Here is an 18953-nt window from a genome sequence, read left to right as displayed (position 1 = left end):
GTTAACTCCAATCACATATACTAAATTCTGAAAGACTGCCAGGGAACTATTGTGGCAGAAAGCAGTCAAACCAAGATCTTCTGTATGGTCCTAGTTACAGAAGAGCTGTGGAGCATATACATTTAAATGGGATCATCCAATCACTGGGGAGAGAGAAGATGACTCCCCATTCCCTGAAGAAACGCAGTACCTGCACTGTTTCATACAACACTGGAAATGCCCACGGATGGAGTAAATTCAGAGAGCTTGCAATCGGCGATACTGTTTAAGACAGGGCTAGTTAGAGTTACAACCCCCGCCCTGGCTGGTCTGGCTTAGTAATTAGAGTGCTGGCCCGGGGACTGAAGGGTCCTGGGTGTGATCTGGCCAAGGGCACACGCCTTGGTTGCAGGCTTGATCCCCGGCCCCAGTGGGGGTGCGTGAGGGAGGCAACCAATCGATGTGTCCCTCTAACATCGATGTTTCTCTCTCGCTCTCCCTTCCTCTCTCTCTGAAAAGCAAACGAAAACATATCCTTGGGTGAGGATTAAAAAAAATAATAAAGCTACAACCCCTACTTTACTGCAGGGGCCCCAGCCAGGGCCTGTTCTGCCCAAGGTCAGGTTGGTTCCACCGGTTAACAGGGATGCTGGGGCCAGCTGATCGTCCCGAACAGGAACTGCCAACTAGGCAGGCGGCTGGGATCCCAACACGCTTGGTGTGGACTCTGAGCCAAGCCCTTCGGTGCCCGACCTTGACTTTCCATAACAGCAAATGTGATTTTATAGGGTGACTAATCTCTCCTAGATAAGAGGGACGGCATGGTTTTCAGCCTGCTCTCAGAATCTTTTGCTATGAGAACTCTAGCTAAGCTCCCCACTTAACAAAAACTAAACAGAATTCACATATTTTCTTAAAAAGCAAACAGTCTGCAATCTTGTTCTTTCTTTCTTAGGTTTTTTGTGTGTGTTTTTTTCCGGGGTGGTGAGAGCTTCAAAGTGTTGTCATTTAAATTGCAAAGATTTAGCAGTGACCCTCTGGCCTGACCTCAGCTCTTGATCCATGATCCAGGGCCTCCACTCTGTCCCACTGAAGGTAAACCTACTCCAGGGCCAGGCAGTCACTTGCTTAGAAAGCTTCCGGTAGTCAGGGAGCCAAATAAGAACATTCCTTATTTCTCAGTGCTTTTCTCTAGTATGGCAGAACAAATTGTAGTTAAGAACCTGACTTCCTGATTCAAAATCTCAGCTTTGCCACTTAAAGGTTACATGATCTTGAGTAGATTACTTAACTGCTCTGTCTCAGTCTCCTTATCTGTAATATGGAACTTGTTAAGGGAAGCCACCTCATAAAGACTGTTATGAGAATTACATGAGTTATTACATATAAAGCACTTAGTACCTGCTATAGCAGACACACTCAAATGTTAGCTTTTAACTGAGTTCTTTGACAGTCCTGGTATCAATATTCATTCACTCATCTAACAACTAGTTATTAAATATATATGCCTCAATGCAGGCTTTAGAATAAACTGCTGAGTACAACAAGGAATGTGTCTCCAGTAAGGATCCCTGGTCTCCAGAAGGGGAGTTAAGACACAGACATTAAAATCACTAACAAAGGGAGAAAATGACTATTAGCATTTAAGAGAGGATCAGGAAGGGCCAAACTAGGAGATGGCATACAACCTAGGCCTTGAAGAATAGTTGAGCTTAAATCTTCAGAATAAAATAAAGAAACTACAGACAATGGGAACAGCCTGTGAAAAGGCATGAAAAAAAGGAATGCATAAAAAGGTTAACATAATAAACCTATTTGTCTGGAGTGCAGAGTGTACAGAAAGGTAAGTTAGAACTCTAAGTCAGGTGGTCATTTGGAGTCACACTATGGAGGTTCTTGGATACCAGACTAAGAACTTAGGTTTTGTTTTTAAGTGAGAGCAACCTCTTAAAAATAGTATGATAAATCAATCAAAGAAGACCAAGAGGGAAATTTTAAAAATCTTGAAACAAACGAAATGAAATACAACATGCCAAAACTCTAAAGCAATTCCAAGAGGAAAGTTTATAGCAACAAATGCCTACATTAAGAAATAACACAGATCTCAAATTAACAACCTAACTTTATACCTAAAGGAACTAGAAAAAGAAGAAAAAACTAAGCCCAAAGTTAGCAGAAGGAAACAAATAATATAATCACAGCAGAAATAAATGAAATAGAGGCTAGAAAAATGACAGAAAAGATCAACATAACTAAGAACTGTTTTTTTTTGAAGATAACCAAAATTGACATATTTTTAGATACACTAATTAAGAAAAAAGGAAAGACTCAAAAATGAAAAAGGAGACATTACAACTGATAACCACAAAAATACGAAGGATCATAAGAGCCCAGCCAGGCGTGGCTCAGTGGTTGAGCGTCGACCTAGGATCCAGGTGATCGGGGTTCGATTCCTGGTCAGGGCACATGCCCAGGTTGCAGGCTCGATCCCCAGTCAGGGGTGTGCAGGAGGCAGCTGATCAATGACTCTCTCAACATTGATGTTTCTCTCTCTCTCTCTCCCTCTCCTTTCCTCTCTCTGAAATCAATAGATTTAAAAAAAAAAAAAAAAGGATAAGAGACTTCTATGAATAACATCAACAAATTGTATAACCTGAAAGAAAAGGATAAATTTCTAGAAATAAACCAAACAAAACTTCCTAGAAACATATAATCCACAAAGACTGAATCATCAAGAAATAGAAAATCTGAATAAACCATAACAAGTAAGGATATTAAATCAGAACCACATATCTCCCAACAAAGAAAAATCCAGGACTAGATGGCTTCACTGGTGAATTCCACCAACATTTTAAGAACAATACCAGTCCTTCTTAAACTCTTCCCAAAAAGTGAAGTAGAGGGAACAGTCCTAAATTCATAATACAAGGCCAGCATAACCCTGACACTAAAGCCAGACAAAGACACTACAAGAAAAGAAAATTCAAGCCAGTATCCCTGGTGAACACAGAGGCAAAAATCCTCAACAAAATACTAGCAAACCAAATTCAACAATACATTAAAAGGATAACACATACTATGATCAAGTAGGATTTATCCTTTGTATCAATGATGGTTCAATATACACAAGTCAATAATCACGTTAATAGAATGTAGGATAAAAATTATGATTATCTCAATAGATACATAAAAAGCATTTGACAAAATCTAACATCCTTTTATTATAAAATCTCTCAACAAATTAGGTATAGAAGGAATGTAGCTAACCTTATAAAGGCCATATATGACCAGCCTACAGCAAACATCATACCTCATAGTGAACAAGACAAGGATGCCCACTCTCACCACTTCTATTCAACACAGACATAGCCAGAGCAATTAGGCAACAAAGAGAAATGAAAGATATCCAAATAGGAAAGGGAAAAGTAGAACAGTATCTGTTTGCAGACGACATGATCTTATATAGAGAGAATCCTAAAGACTCCATCAAAAAACTGTTAGAACTAGTCAACATATTCAGTAAAATTCCAGGATATAAAATCAACATGCAAAAATCAGTAAACTATCTGAAAGAGAAATTTAGAAAATAATCCCATTCACAATAACTTCTAAAACAATAAAATACTTAGGAATAAATTTAACCAAGGAGGTGACAGACCTGTATACTGAAAACAATGACATTAATGAAAGAAACTGAAGAAGACTTATGTTTCTGGGTTGGCAGAATTAATACTGTTAAAATGTCCATACTACACAAAGCAATCTACATATTTAATACAATCCTTATCAAAATTCCAATGGCATTTTTCACAGAAATAAAAACACCCTAAAATTCATATGGAATCATAATCCAACTAGTCAAAGTGATGTTGAAAAAGAACAACAAAGCTGGAAGTATCACAGTGCCTGATTTCAAACTATATTACAAAGTTATAGTGATCAAAACAGAATGGTACTGGTATAAAACAGACACATAAACCAATGGAACAGAACAGAGAACCCCAAATAAACCCATGCATATATGGTCAACTAATCTTTGACAAAGCAACCAAGAATACACAATGGATAAAGGATAGTCTCTTTAATAAACGGTGCTGGGGAAACTGGCTATCTACATGCAAAAGAATGAAACTGGATCCCTATTTTATGCAAATCACAAAAAATTAACTCAAAATGGACTGAAGACTTAACCATAAGACCTGGAACTATAAGCGCCTAGGAAAACATAGGAAAAAAGCTTCCTGACATAGGTCTTGACAATTATTTTATTTTTTTTATATGATACCCAAAGCACAGGCAACAAAAGCAAAAATAAGCAAGTAGGACTACAGCAAACTAAAAAGGTTCTGCACAGCAAAAGCAGCCTACACTTGAAACCTATATAATCTTATTAAGTAATGTCAACCCAATAAATTTAATAAAAATATAAATAAGACTAGCAAAAAAAAAAAAAGGAAAAGCAATAATAACAAAATAAAAGGGCAACCTAGGAATGAGAGAAGTTATTTGCAAACGGTTTTAGTCCATTTGGGCTCCTATAACAAAATGCCAGAGACTAGGTGGCTTATAAATAACAGAAATTTATTTCTCACAGTTCTGGAAGCTAGAAGTCCAAGACCATGGTGCCATAGATTCCATGTGGTGGCTAGTGAGAGCTCTCTTTCTGGTCCATATCAAATCATCATGTTGTATCTTTTAAATATATACAATTTTATTTGTCAATTATACCTCAATAAAGTTGGCGGGAGGGAGCTACTATGATGGGTTTGGAGTTAAATTCTATGATGGCTGAATTGGTAACTGTGTGGAATGAATTAAGGTAGAGAGTGGAGGTGGGAAGCTGAGTTAGGAGGCATTGTAGAAGCCTGGCGAGCAGGAATGGGAGTACGGCAGACACTGGTGCTTACCCACCCAATAGTTATCATCTCTTTCTTCCTAGTAGAGCCCTCATTTTGTTTGGGTAGCAGTTAGGAGTGGCCATGTGATACAGCCCACACGATGAGATATAAGCAGGAGTTGCTAGGTGGGGCTTCTGGATAAGCCCTTCAAAACAGGAAAGACATGGTGAGATCGGGTTCTCAGTCTTTTCCCCTTTGTCCTTCCTCTTCCTCCTGACTCTAGTACAGGTGCAATACTGGAAACAGAACAGTCACTCTCTGGCCACAGAATGAAAAAGCATGAGGACAAAAGCTAGTTGCTAAGGATGTCTGAGAAGAGAGAGAGAAAAAGTCAGGTCTCTGTCGGCATTGCAGAGCCACTCCAGCTCCAGACTGCTCACCTCCAGACATTGTGTTCCGTGAGAAACATGAAGCACCACTGCTTCAGCTAATGTGGGTCTGTTTCTGTTGTTATTGTTGTTCTTGCTATGTGCAGATAAATGCAACTCCTAACTGATTGAGTTCTTTAAATTAGGAAACAGTGGCAAGAATGAAAAGAAGTCAGAGGCAAGAGATACTATAGAATGAAATGAAAATTAGCAGCTTATAGGATATGCTGCAAAAGAGAAGATGTGAAAGGTACGTCCAGGCCTCAGATCAAGGCAGTGGGACTCCGCTATGCTTGAGAGAAGAGGGGGATTAGCATTCATTGTCTGCCTCCTGTGTGCCAGACACTGTGCTGGTACTTCACCATTGTCATCACAACTCATTGTTGTCACAACTTGATTCAACAGATAAACAAAAAGGAGAGAGAAGAAGGAAGAGCAGGTGTGTTAGAAAGATGAAAACAAAGTTCTACAGAGTAGGAGATGCTGGTGACTCAGCTGGATGAAGGCACAGCCAATAGGCAGAAAGGAATCTAGGAAGAGACTCAGAATGGTCAGGACAGACAGCAACTTATTTAGACACCCTACAGTGAGATGAGAGAAGATTTCAAGAGTTTAGGAAAGCAAACTACAGGACCAAAAACAGGACCTTGAGAAACATCAACCTAGAAGACAGAAGTAGGAAAAAAGAGACGAAGAACAGGCTTCTGGAGAAGTAGAAAGAATAACAGAGGCTCTGACTCATTAGAACTCAAGAGAGAGGGTTTCAAAAAAGAAAGTGGTAAAGAGTAATGTATATGTAGATGAAAAAGGCTAAACACTAGACTAGGGAGTTGGCAAACCACAGCCCACAGGTCAAAGCCAACCTGCAGCCCGTTTTTCCAAATAAAGTTTGATTGTAATATAGCCACACCCATTCGTTTACATTTGTCTATGGCTGCTTTCACTCTACATGTGCAGAGTTGAATAGTTACACCAGAGCCGGTATCGCCTACAAAATTTAAATTATTTACTACCTACTTCTTTACAAAAAAGCCTGACAACTCCTGCCATCGACTACGAGCTCCCTATTCTCTCCTATATTTGCCTGAGCATTTATTAAGGTCTGGCAGACGGTGTGAGCTCAAATAGCCATTGAAATAATGAATACATGACAAGAGACCATTAGATTTGGAAACAATAATGTTCAAGAAAGCAATTTGTGAAGAATTATAAGGAGAAGTCAGAAGAGAGGCAGTTACAAACATAAAATAGAAGAATTAAATGTGGAGAAATGGGGCTACTTACAAAGAGAGAATGAGCGATTGTACAAAAACATTCTAATGCACAGAGCACGAAGACGGATGCAGCTCATGTTGGATCGCTGGTTCTCACGTTGAGACCAGCTGCAAAGTGAACGTGGAAGAGCTTGAGGCTTGAAGAAAATGGACAAAGAAATGAGAATATTTGGAAATGTCTCAATGGGAAAGGTGGCTGGGAAAGAGAGAGGATTAAAAGGACCCTTGGGTGGGGGGTACCCTCTTGAAGCTGAAAAGCACAAATGGGCATGTTAACAGAACAAGAACAATATACAGGAACACATGTGTTTTTATGCTATTCACACATGTAGATTCTCCATAGAGGGGTTAATAAGCATTTGTTATCTGTAAGTCTGAGTTCAGTATATTGCAATGAGGACCTCAAACCCAAAAAGAACTCAGATGAAGTCAATATTCAATTACCTATGCACTATTTGAATTTTCTGGCTCAGCAAAAGGAAATGGCTAACACCCAATTTCACCGTCCTGTAATTGACACTTGTAAAAAATACTGCGCCTGACGAGTACTGGAGATCCCCCTCTCATTACTCTTAGCAATGATTAGTCAAATAAAGGATTTGTTTTTCCTTCTAGCGGATGGATTCTTTACCAGATGAGAGGAGTTAGAAGCCAAAGACAGAAAGGCTGGAAGACATGGAAGGCCTGACACTTGGATTCCAAGCATTTTCTCTCTCTCCTCTGACTCATCACAGGAGGAGGCAAGGATCAAAATAAGGACAGCAATGGATCTCTCAACACAGAACTTGAATTTCTCTTTATCTGTATTGGAATCTCATTCTGAGAGCCACAGCACCATCTTTTTATTATTACTAAATCAGAGAAAAATAATTTTAAAAAGATTCTACTGGTAGTATGCCAAAGCTAGAAGCTTTCCAGTGTTGCTGGTATTTGCAGAGACATGAAAAAATTACAGAAAAAAATTCTGAGTAGTGCTTGAATTAATTAATGTATGAGCATGAATCTCAATTCAGCCCTCAATGCTGCCAGCCATGCTTCTCCAGTCCACTCCCCCTCCCCCTTTCCCAGACAGCTGCCATAACATTTTTCCCCACATTTTTTACATCTCTGAATTCAGCATGCATATTTTTAACTGATGATGAATTACAATTATAATTGACAGTTTTTTCTTTCATAGTAATAGATAAAATAATGCAATATATTTACATTTTATTTTTATATTCATTCATTTTATTTATATAGTCAATAGAATAGAGCATTTCATGACTCTCTCCTAAAACCTCCAACATCTGCCCAACCTCATTCTTTCCTGCTGTACTACTACACTGAAAACACAACCAGCAAACCCCCTCAACCATTTCTACCAGCATCTGTACCCACACAGTCCACCTTCCTAACTGTTACCACAGATCAAGCTTTCAAAGAGTAACCCCAGGACATGTAGAGGTCCCTGAGACCCTTTTGGGGGTCTGTGAGGTCAAAACTATTTTTAAAATAATAATACAAAATCATTATTTGCTTTAAAACTCGTTTTCTCACAAATGCACAGTGGAGTTTTCCAAAGGTTACGTGGTCAGTGATATCACAGTAGGCTCATCACAGAAGCAGATGAAAATAGAGCTATTTTCTAGTAATAAAGTCAGATATTAAAGAGGTTTGCAGAACAATTTATAAAACAATGCTACTCTTCTTACTAAATTTTTTTTGTTTAGGGAAAATATAGTTATTCTTCATAAAATAATGTTATTTACATTAAAATGAAATGAGTTTATTATTGTTTTTAAAACATTAATAAATATTTTAAATGTCAGATATAATTTCTAGCATGGTACATTTAATAGATATAAACCACATAAACAAAAACCCTTTCAGGTTCTGAATAATTTGTAAGAGTATAAGGGTGCCCTGAGACCAAAAAGTTTGAGAACTGCTGCCGGAGATGAGCGGTTAGTGCTTCTATCTAAAGCCAGTTCCTCCCTTGTGTACTGAACCCCACCCTCCCTTACACACAGTCTCTATGTTTTCTCTCTCCATAGAACCATCCCCATTCACATATGAACATGCTTTTTTAAAACAAACAAAACTCTTCTCTTAACCCTACTTCCTCTCTACCAGCTACTGCCCCATTTCTGTTGCCCTTTGCACCAAGCTTTCTCAAAAGATTTGTCTATCTTTCCATTCTTGAATTCCTCTCTTAAATCCACTCCCATCAGGTTTCCCTACCCTCCCATTCAGCTGAAACTCTTCATTAAGGTGCCCAATGTTTCCTACATTGCTAAATCCCCACTGGACAAAATGAATTATTCTGTCGTCTTTGATACACAGACAATTCTCTTTGCACAGTTCCGATGTGCAGGAATTTCAGTTACCACTGTTTAAATAACCCAGTCTCTCAACAACATGGTTCAAATTTCAGTTACCACCATTTATTAGCTGTGAGTTACTGCATAAAGTGCAACTCACTGTCAGGTTGTCAGTCTACTAAATTGCTACATAAATAACAGATGCATATCACAATCAGTGACCATCAGATCACTTCTTTCAAAGTCTGCTGGTGACTGGCCACTGGGCATCTGTTTTTCAGTTCACACTTAGACAGCAAGCGTGCAGCTCGCTAAGTTGCTTCCTTGTCTCTCAGTGATAAACCCATGCTACATTTTACAAAAGAGAGAACTAACAAAGATGAAAGTGCAGCAAAGAAATAAAATGTGATAATTCTAAAAGTACAATTTGAATCCAACATAATGGAGTTACAGAAGAAACAGCTGACTGTGGGGGTGCTAACACTGCCACCGTTCAAGTGACTCCTGGTGTGGAGCCCACGGAACTCAGTGAAGACCAACTTACTGACGTAAGTGAGGAAAGTGACTGTAATGGAAAAGATGGACATATCCCAGATGCTAGCAAAAATCTGCCTGTTAAAAGAACTTTCAGAGAGATACTTCACTGTCAGTAAAGAAACTCTAGGAGATACTTCACAACACTGAAAGCAAAAATAATAAAATTTTGGAAGCTAATCCAAACTTCAAAAGGAATATGAGCATTTGCCAAGGCATAGAAAAGATGTTTGCTCTGTATCATAAGTTATACAATGAGAAAATGCAAGCACTGTACAAACTACTCTTGGTAAGTTTTTTTACAAAGAAATAAAACATTTTAATTCTCAATGCTGCCAATGTTTTACAGTGTACTAAATGAAAATTAGTTTTACTATTTTTTCATTTCCCTACATATTTATTACCACCAGAGGTTTCCTTGTTTATACAATAATTTTTAAAGGTCACAGAACAATAGTAAACTTCCCACTGACTACCAAGATTGCGTGCACGCTCACTGTTATAGCCAGTCCCCCACTGCTGTGCGAGGGAAGACCATACTTTCCTTGTTTGGTTTCCAGGATTCCACACCCGCTTGGTTCTCCCTGCTTCACCAGTTCTCCTCAGTCTCCTCTTCTCAACTGAGTGTTGGAGAACCTCAGACATCAGTCCTTGGAGCTCTTCTTTATCTACACTGACTCCCTTAGAGATTTCACCCAGTCCTGTGGCTTAAAATATCATCTATATGCCAACAACTCCCGCATTTACATCTCCAGCCTGAACTCCAGATTTATACATCCCACAGTCTACCTGACACCTCCACTTAGATATCTAATAGCTATCGTAAACCTAGTATATCCAAAACTGAAATCCTCCCCTATCCCCAAAAACCCCCTCTACCCCAAATGAACACCTTCCCCATCTCAGATGATGGCAACTCCTTCCTTCCAGTTGTTCAGGCCAAAAACCATGCAGTCACCTTAACTGCTTTCTCTCTTATATCCCCTGGGTAATCTATCTTCAAAACATATCCAAAATCAGACGCTTCTCCCCCCCTTCACTGACACTACCCTGTGCCATCATTTCTTGCTTGGATTATGGCAGCATTCTAACTTCTCTCCTAATCTGTTCATAACACAATAACTCTTTAAAACCTAAGTCAAATCTCGCCACTTCTACTCAGAACCCCACAATGAAAAGCCAACATCTTTTCAAAGATCTAGTAGGCCCTACACAGTCGGCCCCTTGTTAATTTTCTAACTCCATCTTCCACTCCTCTGCCTCTCCCTCACTCCATTCCAGCCACTCTCACTGGCTACTTGCCAGACTAGGCATGCTGCCGCCCAGAGCCTTAGCACTCACCATTCCCTCTCCCCAGAATGCTCTTCCTCCAGATATCCACATGGCTACCTCCTTTACCTTCAAGTCACCTTCTCAAGGTGTCACTTCCCCAGTAAATTGCAATCTACCACCATCCTCCACTTTTCCATAGCACTCATCACCTAATATACTATATAATTTACTTGTGTTGTTTATTGACTATCTCCCACTGCTTAGAATGTTAACTCCATGAAGAAAGACTTTTTTTCTATTTTGTTTACTGAAAAAGCCCAACAGCCTAGTGACAGTATCTGACCCATACTAGACATTCAATAATTACTTGCTAAATAAATAAAGTTGAAAATGTTCTAAGATACTGATTGTTATATTGGACCCAGAAAGCCTTCTGTGTATGACTAATAACTCCTACTTGGTGAGGGAAATCTGAAAGTCTAAAATGGGATTACGCATTCAATTTATCAAGAACTATTTCCTAAATATTTCATATGTGTCAAAGTCAAAATGCTCCCTAGACAATCAAACATACTTTTGCAATTCTGGTGCAGGAGATTCTCGCTTTCTCATATGGTTCTGAATCGACAAGAGTGCTTCTGGTGAATACTGGGCAGCATTGCTCTCCATATATTTCAAGACGTAGTCATCTGCATCAGTGATAATGAACCGGTGGCCAAACACTGGGGAGAAGGCAGAAATACACTTACCTTGGTTATGTTTTTATCATGCAGTCAGGAGTAAAATAATACCGATCCTCCAGTGAGAAATACAGACATGCATTTGTGACTTAGACTAATGAACTTTCAATAACTCTGTAAACTTATATGCAGTCATTTGCTCAGTGTTAGGAAGCTCAGGGTCTATATTTATAGCCAAAAAAAGAAAAAAAAAGCAACCAATTTACAGTTTAATTGATAAGGAAGGAGATTAAACACTGGACCACATCTGTAATATTATTACTTTGTCTCTGCTGGAATGCAGCTTAACCCATTTACAAGGGTTAATTAAATTAAATCCACTTGGCTAGCTGGAAAGCCTAAACTGTGTTTAGACCTACCCTCAATCACAGCGCCAATAGTGAAGTCACTAGGGCCATAGTAGATGGGGTTTTCCACTGAAGAGTGTGGTTTGACAACTTTTGTTCTGCCAAGGTACTTGCCCCCAATGATACCAGAATTGCGAACAGGAGGCTCAAAGATACTGATCATGTCAGTGGCTAGAAAATAAGAAAGGACAAATCGGCGGCCTTTGTCTTCTGGGTAGGGGGATTCCTAGAAAAGTGAAAAGGAAAAAGGATATTATGAAGGTATATGAACTACCCAGATGCCCCCAAATTAAATACCTATAGGGATTAGGTTTATAATGTAAACCTACTACATAAAGTATAATATAAATGAACAGTATGGGGGGACTCTGGTGGCCGGAAAGGACATGCCTCATCCAAAGGTGGCTGCCCCAACTCAATCCCAGCTGATTGTTGCCTTGTGGAAATATAGGCCCAGTGTCGCTATATCTTCCAATTTTGTGTGAGACGATATAAATCTAGAGTATTGTATAAAGCCCTGACTTGAAAAACATGGACTTTGACTCTTTTGAAGCACCATCCCAGCCAACAAAGCACATATGTCACCACATTCTGCCCACAGGCTGCCAGTTTGAAACCTCCTGACTGACATGGACACTGTTCAACTTCATGGACACTAAGGTGACTGTGCAAAGTTTAGTTCTTTAAACAAATCCACTTACATACATAATTTTAAAAAGATAATTTAAGAAGGGAGGAATCATAGAGTTGAAAGTGATTCTTAGAAACTATCTTGTAGACAAGACTTTTCCTAAATCAAATTACTGAAAGTGATCACATAACCCTTAAGCAACAAATGCCAGATGGGACAAGCTCAACTACAGACATGCTTATTCTTGATTAAAACCATCTCATATTGCAACTTTCGGCATATATCTTCTCATTCAGACCATGGACTTATTTGTGTAATGATTTCTCGTTTAAGAAAGACATTGGGTTTCTTCTTAGTAAAATAATTTCCTCATACTATTCCCTAATCTAATTGTCTCCAAACTTTTTTGATTGAACATACCTATAAATTAAAAAAAACAACACACATCCACAATATAGTTAATAAAAATCAAACCACATCACTCCTCTGTTCTCAACCCTCCAGAGAATTTCCATCACACTTAGAATAAAATACAAAGTTCTGAGCAAGGCTACAGGCAGGGGCATACCAAGAGGGTTGGGGTTCATCCTTCAGAGTTTTTGTGATGGCCTGAATGAATATACCCTCTATTTTACCAAACAGGCCAGAGAAAAACCTCTGAAAACTACCACAACCAGAATATCACTTCTTTTTTCTTGCCCATAGGAAGATACGCAGGAGTTCTTTACTAAGAGTCCTGTTGGTGTTCTTTTAAATTATTTTTTCACTGTGAACTCTAACACACAGAGAATGCTACAAAAAAACAAAACGTACAGTTCAAAAATTTTCATAAAGTGAACACACATGTAACCACCACCCAGGTCAAGAAACAGCATTGTCAGAACCTAGCAAGCACCTTCCCTATAAATATCCTATCCCTTCCCGACCAAAAAAGCCACTATTTTCAGTGTTATGGTTTTCTTTAGTTTTATTGCAAGGCAGGCATCCCTAAACAGTTTTGTTTTGCCTGGTATTTTTAATGTTCATATAAATGAAATGACATAATATGCATTCTTTTGTGTTTGAATTCAAACATTCAAAATTATGTTTATGTGACTTATCCTTGTTATTTATAACCTTAGTTCATTAATTTTTACTAAACAGAATTCAAATCATTGTAAAAATACGACATAATTTATTTACCCAATTTCCTATAGATGGACGTCTGGGTTTATTTTTAGCTATCGTGGATTATGCTGTTATGAACATTCTTACCTCCTTGTGCATATATGCGTACTACTTTGGCACAACCTGGTATATTTGGTTATGCCAAACTATTTTCCTAAGTGAGCACGTCACTAACAGTATATTTCCTATTGCTCCATATTTTCACCAACATAGTAATCATCCTGGTAGGTGAGAGCAATTCATTGTGGTTATAATTTTTACTTCCCTGATCACTAAAAAGGCTGAGCACCTTTTCATATGTTTATTGGCCTTCTGGATATCCTCTATTGTAAAATGCCCATTCAAGTTTCTTGCTTATTTTTAAAAATGATTTGAGAGTGTTCTTTAGATATTCTGGACATGAGTTCTTAGTTGATTTCTGTAGTAGCATCTTCTACCACTCTGTCCTTTCCTTTTTTTTTACTCTCTTATTGGTATTTTTTGAGGAACATAAACTCTCCATTTTAATGTAGTTAAATTTATCAGTTTTTGAAACAATTACTGCTTTTTGTGTGCTGCTAAAGAAATCTTTCCCTACTACAAGATTAAAATTATGTTACAATTAAGAAATTTTATTGTTTTGCCTTTCACATTGAAATCTCCTATTCACCCAGAATTGATTTCTATATTTGGTATGAGGTGGGTAATATTTTCTTCTTTTTTCCCATATGCATCTCTAATTGTCCTGATATAAATTATTGAAAAGACCTTCCTTTCCCAACCCTTCAGTAGTGCCATATTAGTCATGTATCTAAGTGTGTGTGGGTGTGTTTCTGGGCTATCTAATCTATTCCACTGGCTTAATTATCTCCATTTGCACAAATACTCTATTGTCTTAATTACTTTATATGACTTCTTAATATACTGTGATATTTTGTTAAGCAAATCTACCAATCTTGTTCCCTAAGAATGTCTTGGCTATTCTTGGAAGTGCTTTACATCTCCACATAAATAATATAATCAGTTAGTCAATTTGCAAAAATAAAAACCCTTTGGGATTTTTACTGTAATTGCTTTGAAACCATAAATCAATTTGGGGCAAATATATTTTTATAGTACTAAATATTCTAATCAGTTAATATGGCATGCCCTTTCATTTATTTAGGTCTTCTTTAATTTTTCTCTCAATAATGTTTTAGGCACTATATACGTTTTGTTTGATTTACTCCTAGGAATTTAATATCTTCTGGTGCTATGGTAAATAGTATTTTTCTACCTTTATTTTTTGTTGGTTGCTATTTATATATTGACTCTACTAACATAAAATGTAGATTGTTCTTTCATTTTCTATATATACAATCATTCATTTTAGGTAATGACAGTTTTATTTCTTCCTTTTCAATCCTTATACCTTTTATTTTTCTTATAGCTTTACTGCGAGGACCTCTAGTACAATGTTGAATAGAAGGTGATAGAATAGTCTTACCTTGTTCCTAATCTCAGAGAGTTCAATCTCGCATTTCATCACTAAGTATGCTGTTTGCGGGTTTTTGGTAGCTATCCTTTATTGGACTAAGAAAATTCCCCATTATCCCTTATTTACTAAGAGTTTTGTTTTAAACCCATAATAGATAAATTTTATCAAATATTTCTCTGCATCTAATTTTTTCTTTTATTCTATTACTGGGATAACTTATCAAAACTGAAATACTTTGTTTCTAGTTTTCTTTTGAAATTCTCAATCTTATCATCTATCTCCTTAAACATAGTAAATATATATATTTTAAGTTTGATAACACCAGTATTTGAAGTCCCTATAGGTCTATTTCTATTATCTGTTGTTTTTGCTCATTTTCCTTCATATCATCTTACCTTTTGTCTAGACATTATTAATTTTGTTTTTTTGAATGATTACCATACATTTCATCAAGCTGTTCTCAGAAATCACTTGAAGCCTAAGACGATGCTATCTTCAGAGCATTTGCATTTGTTCCTGTCAGACACCTGGGGGCTTTAGTAATCCAGGATCATCTTAATCTGATTTCTGGGTGGGAGACAACTCAAAGCCAGAAAACAGTCCCTTCAAGGATTAGCACAGAGGGTTTACAAGGTACTTCTGTCTTTGACAGGCCCTAGAGTCTAAAGTTTGCTCTCACTGGTGCTTCTTCTGGAATGAGCAAACTTTCCCAGAGGAAATATGGCCGCATTTGCCAGGCTCACGTCTTGGTTTTTAATATTCCCCTGGTTCTTGCTCAGTGTTCCTTCATATCCTGTTATTCATTCAGCACCCTCAAGCAGTAGTAAACGCGCGCGCGCGCGCACACACACACACACACACACACATCCACGTTTTTGTAGTTGTCCTAAGCAAGAGGGCTCATCCAAATTATGTACTCTTCAACTTTTCTTGATATATCAAATTTGCCTGGGTTATTTGTCAGTACACAAGACTGCAGTCAATATACAGGGTGGGGTAGAAATAGACTTAGTTGTTCATATGGAAAATAATACAATAATTCATAAATAATAATACAAGAATAAACTGTTTTGCGTTCTCACAACTGTAAATCTACTTTTGCCCCACTCTATAAATGTATTTTTTTCTCATTTAGCAATGTCTAACATTATTCATCAAAATTTTTATAATCAATTATGTAACAGTCTTTCCAGGGTTTTCAGATAGGAAAAGTAAGCCTACAATTATGTACCTTACAAACTCATGTGAGTCTTTTTCCCTTTTCATAGCCTGAGCATTATACTGGTTCTCGATCAAAAGAATGCTGGCTCGAGGATTCTCATAGCTGCAGGAATAAGACTTTTTTCCAACTTCCTTCCTCATGATGACTCCTCATGTCACCTACTTGAGGGCTCTGGTAACTATTTCTCTGTAGTAAAAATACCCATAATACTCTTTTCTCTATTGTCTCTCTAACATATAAGATGGCAGCATTAAAACTGCTTATAGTGAACGTACAGTCATATTTCCAAATTATTTACATTACAAATAAAAATATACTCTTTAAATTTAAAAAAAAAAAAAAGAAGAAGACTGCTGCATTGAAAGTCAGAAAGTTGAGTTCTAGTCCTGCCTCTGCCTGAACGGCATTGAGATCTGGAACAAGCCAATTAGCCTCTCTGATTCTTGTTTTGAAACATAAAATGGGTATAATATATTACCTAACTCATAGACAGTATATGTGTAAATAAATTCATTTACCCACTCAACCAACAGTTACTGAGTACCTACAAAGTCTAGGAAGCTTATAGTTACTACATCAAATTTCCACAAGCCTGCTGAATTTTAATGGTAACTCAAATAACTTAATCATAATGTAAAACCTTCATTTACCAGACTTCTTATGGTATGGAGGTTCTAGCTGGTACAGAATTTGCTAGAACTCCCTTTTTATGTAAAGCTTTGTTCAACATTTTCCTAAAATATATCAGTCAACTGTTTTCATTTCATTATTATACACATACACATACTACATATAGGCACACCTCATATACTTCGCTTTATTGCGCTTCACAGGTGTTCCGTTTTTTTGCAACTTGAAGGCAAGACCCTCCACCAGCAAAATGATTACAACTCACTTTATTCCAATGCTCGCTTTATTGCAGTGGTCTGAAACTGAACCTGCAGAATCTCCAAAGTTTGCCTTAGTCTGAAAAATCACCTGACCACAGCTCCCCACACCCAATTCCTATTCCCAAAAGTAACTTATTTCAATTTTCTACTATTTATTTCCATAGTTCTAAGTAAAATGCTTATATTCCTTTTTCTACACTTTTTCATTTTTAAAGATATTATCCTTTGAATTCCTATCAGTAATTTGCCTCAGGTATTCAACCCCATAAGTGAACTATTTAGAATTTGAATTTGTCTGTTTCCAGACCTATGCTCAATCACTAACCATATGACCTCTCAAAAGCACCATCTACTCAACTGATGTCAATAAATGATTCCATTTATTACACTTAATGAATATAAAATACATCAAGCTAGATATTACAGGTAATGCTAAAAATTAGTAAGAACATGATCCCTACCCTCAAGGAAATCACAGTACACTGGAAAGGCACACAGATACATAAATAAATTGAATATAAGTCAGGCTTTCATAACTACTTAATAAAAAAGGCAAAAAGATCTATCAGAACTTGAGGGGTAGAGAGGAAGATTAATGATCTAAGAGAGATTTCTGTGGGAGCTTGGACTTGAGCCAGGTCTTGGTTCAGGGGTAGCATACTTAACACCATCCAACCGGCCTGAAGGCATGGTAGAGAGAGAACAGAATCTTAGCATATAAAAATTATCCTCACCAGTGAAGCCAAATAACGAAGCACCTTGTTATCATTCACCAGCATTTTAATAATATCTTTTTTCGGAGCTTTTGGAACGAGAGCAAAGCAATTCTGAGCAGAGTCTTCGACTAGTCCAAAACCATTATAGGGAGGTAATTCCTGAAGAAATACAGGAAATAAGAAGCATGCTCTTTGTATTAAAAATTACAAAGTAACTAAGTTTCTTTGAAAAAATCTAGAAAACATGTATTTAAAAGAAATTTCAATATTTACAAATGCAGTCAGAAAAAATAACACACCGCATATTCCACTCCTCTTCATTTATAGATTTTATACCATGATCATTCCTCATGGAAGTAACCAATGATGCTACAAAGTAACTGTCAGGGCTATAGTGAAGCTATTGCTGATGTCCTCTGACCCCTTACTGCCAAAGCAGGACCTGGCCCTACTCTTGGACCCAATCCTGGCCCTTGTCATCATCCTAGCATGATCTGTTACTAGTGGAAGTGGGGATAGTTTCCTTGTCCCCACCTGTTGCTTGTGGGAGAATTCTTGTGATATCCCAAGATAAAGAATTTTCCGAGACTTGCATGGGAGAACACGTGATTTTTATTTCTGTGGAATCACATCTCTGAGTTTCCAAGGTCCCCTCTCCCTCAGTCCTGAAGTGTAACTTCAGCTTTAGCAGGGCTGAAGTCAGAGTCAGTGTCCAGAGTTTCTGTTCCATGTTGGGACAATCCAGTACAGCATCAGGCTAGCTTAATCTGTGTTTCCTGCTGCAGTCCATCAGTTCATTACATGTGGGGTCCTCAGGGCCACATGGCTATAAAGGAAACACTGGCAAACGCAAGGACAGAGGAACGAGAGAGCCCCACGAGCCGAGTCACAAGAGCAGTTAGAGAACAAACTCCTTTGTTTAGGGGATTATGTTCCCCCAATTTTCCTGGGATTGCATTAGCCCCCACACTCTGGCCAATGATCTCTGTTCCCAGGTGTGACTGAGAGGCACCTTCCCTTGTCATCCCAACTTCACTGTGCATGCATCTACCTCCCTTTTGTTGGGCCTCCTCCCCCAGTGATGTGCAGGGGATGGGCCAGTGGTTCCCTGGGGAGTGTGAAATTGCAGCTTCCTGGTGAAGCCGCCCAAATGGCC

General features: G+C 38.0%; 1 protein-coding gene across 2 annotated transcripts in view; it reads right to left on the bottom strand.

Annotated features, from left to right (window-relative positions):
- EFHC1 (EF-hand domain containing 1) overlaps positions 1 to 18953 on the bottom strand; it is a 57927-nt gene that overhangs the window by 4379 nt on the left and 34595 nt on the right. Inside the window, exons 7-9 of one of the 2 annotated variants that reach the window (XM_016209826.2) lie at positions 17816 to 17956; positions 11728 to 11941; positions 11203 to 11350 (exon numbers count right to left, since the gene is read on the bottom strand). In XM_016209826.2, coding sequence (XP_016065312.2) covers positions 11203 to 11350; positions 11728 to 11941; positions 17816 to 17956 — 503 coding nt within the window. The remainder of the gene's footprint in view (positions 1 to 11202; positions 11351 to 11727; positions 11942 to 17815; positions 17957 to 18953) is intronic. The other variant, XM_016209827.2, reaches the window with a different exon arrangement.

The sequence above is a fragment of the Miniopterus natalensis genome, chromosome 5 (genome assembly GCF_054644295.1).
Source record: "Miniopterus natalensis isolate mMinNat1 chromosome 5, mMinNat1.hap1, whole genome shotgun sequence".
NCBI lineage: Eukaryota > Metazoa > Chordata > Mammalia > Chiroptera > Miniopteridae > Miniopterus > Miniopterus natalensis.
This window is presented reverse-complemented; position numbering and strand designations above follow the sequence as displayed.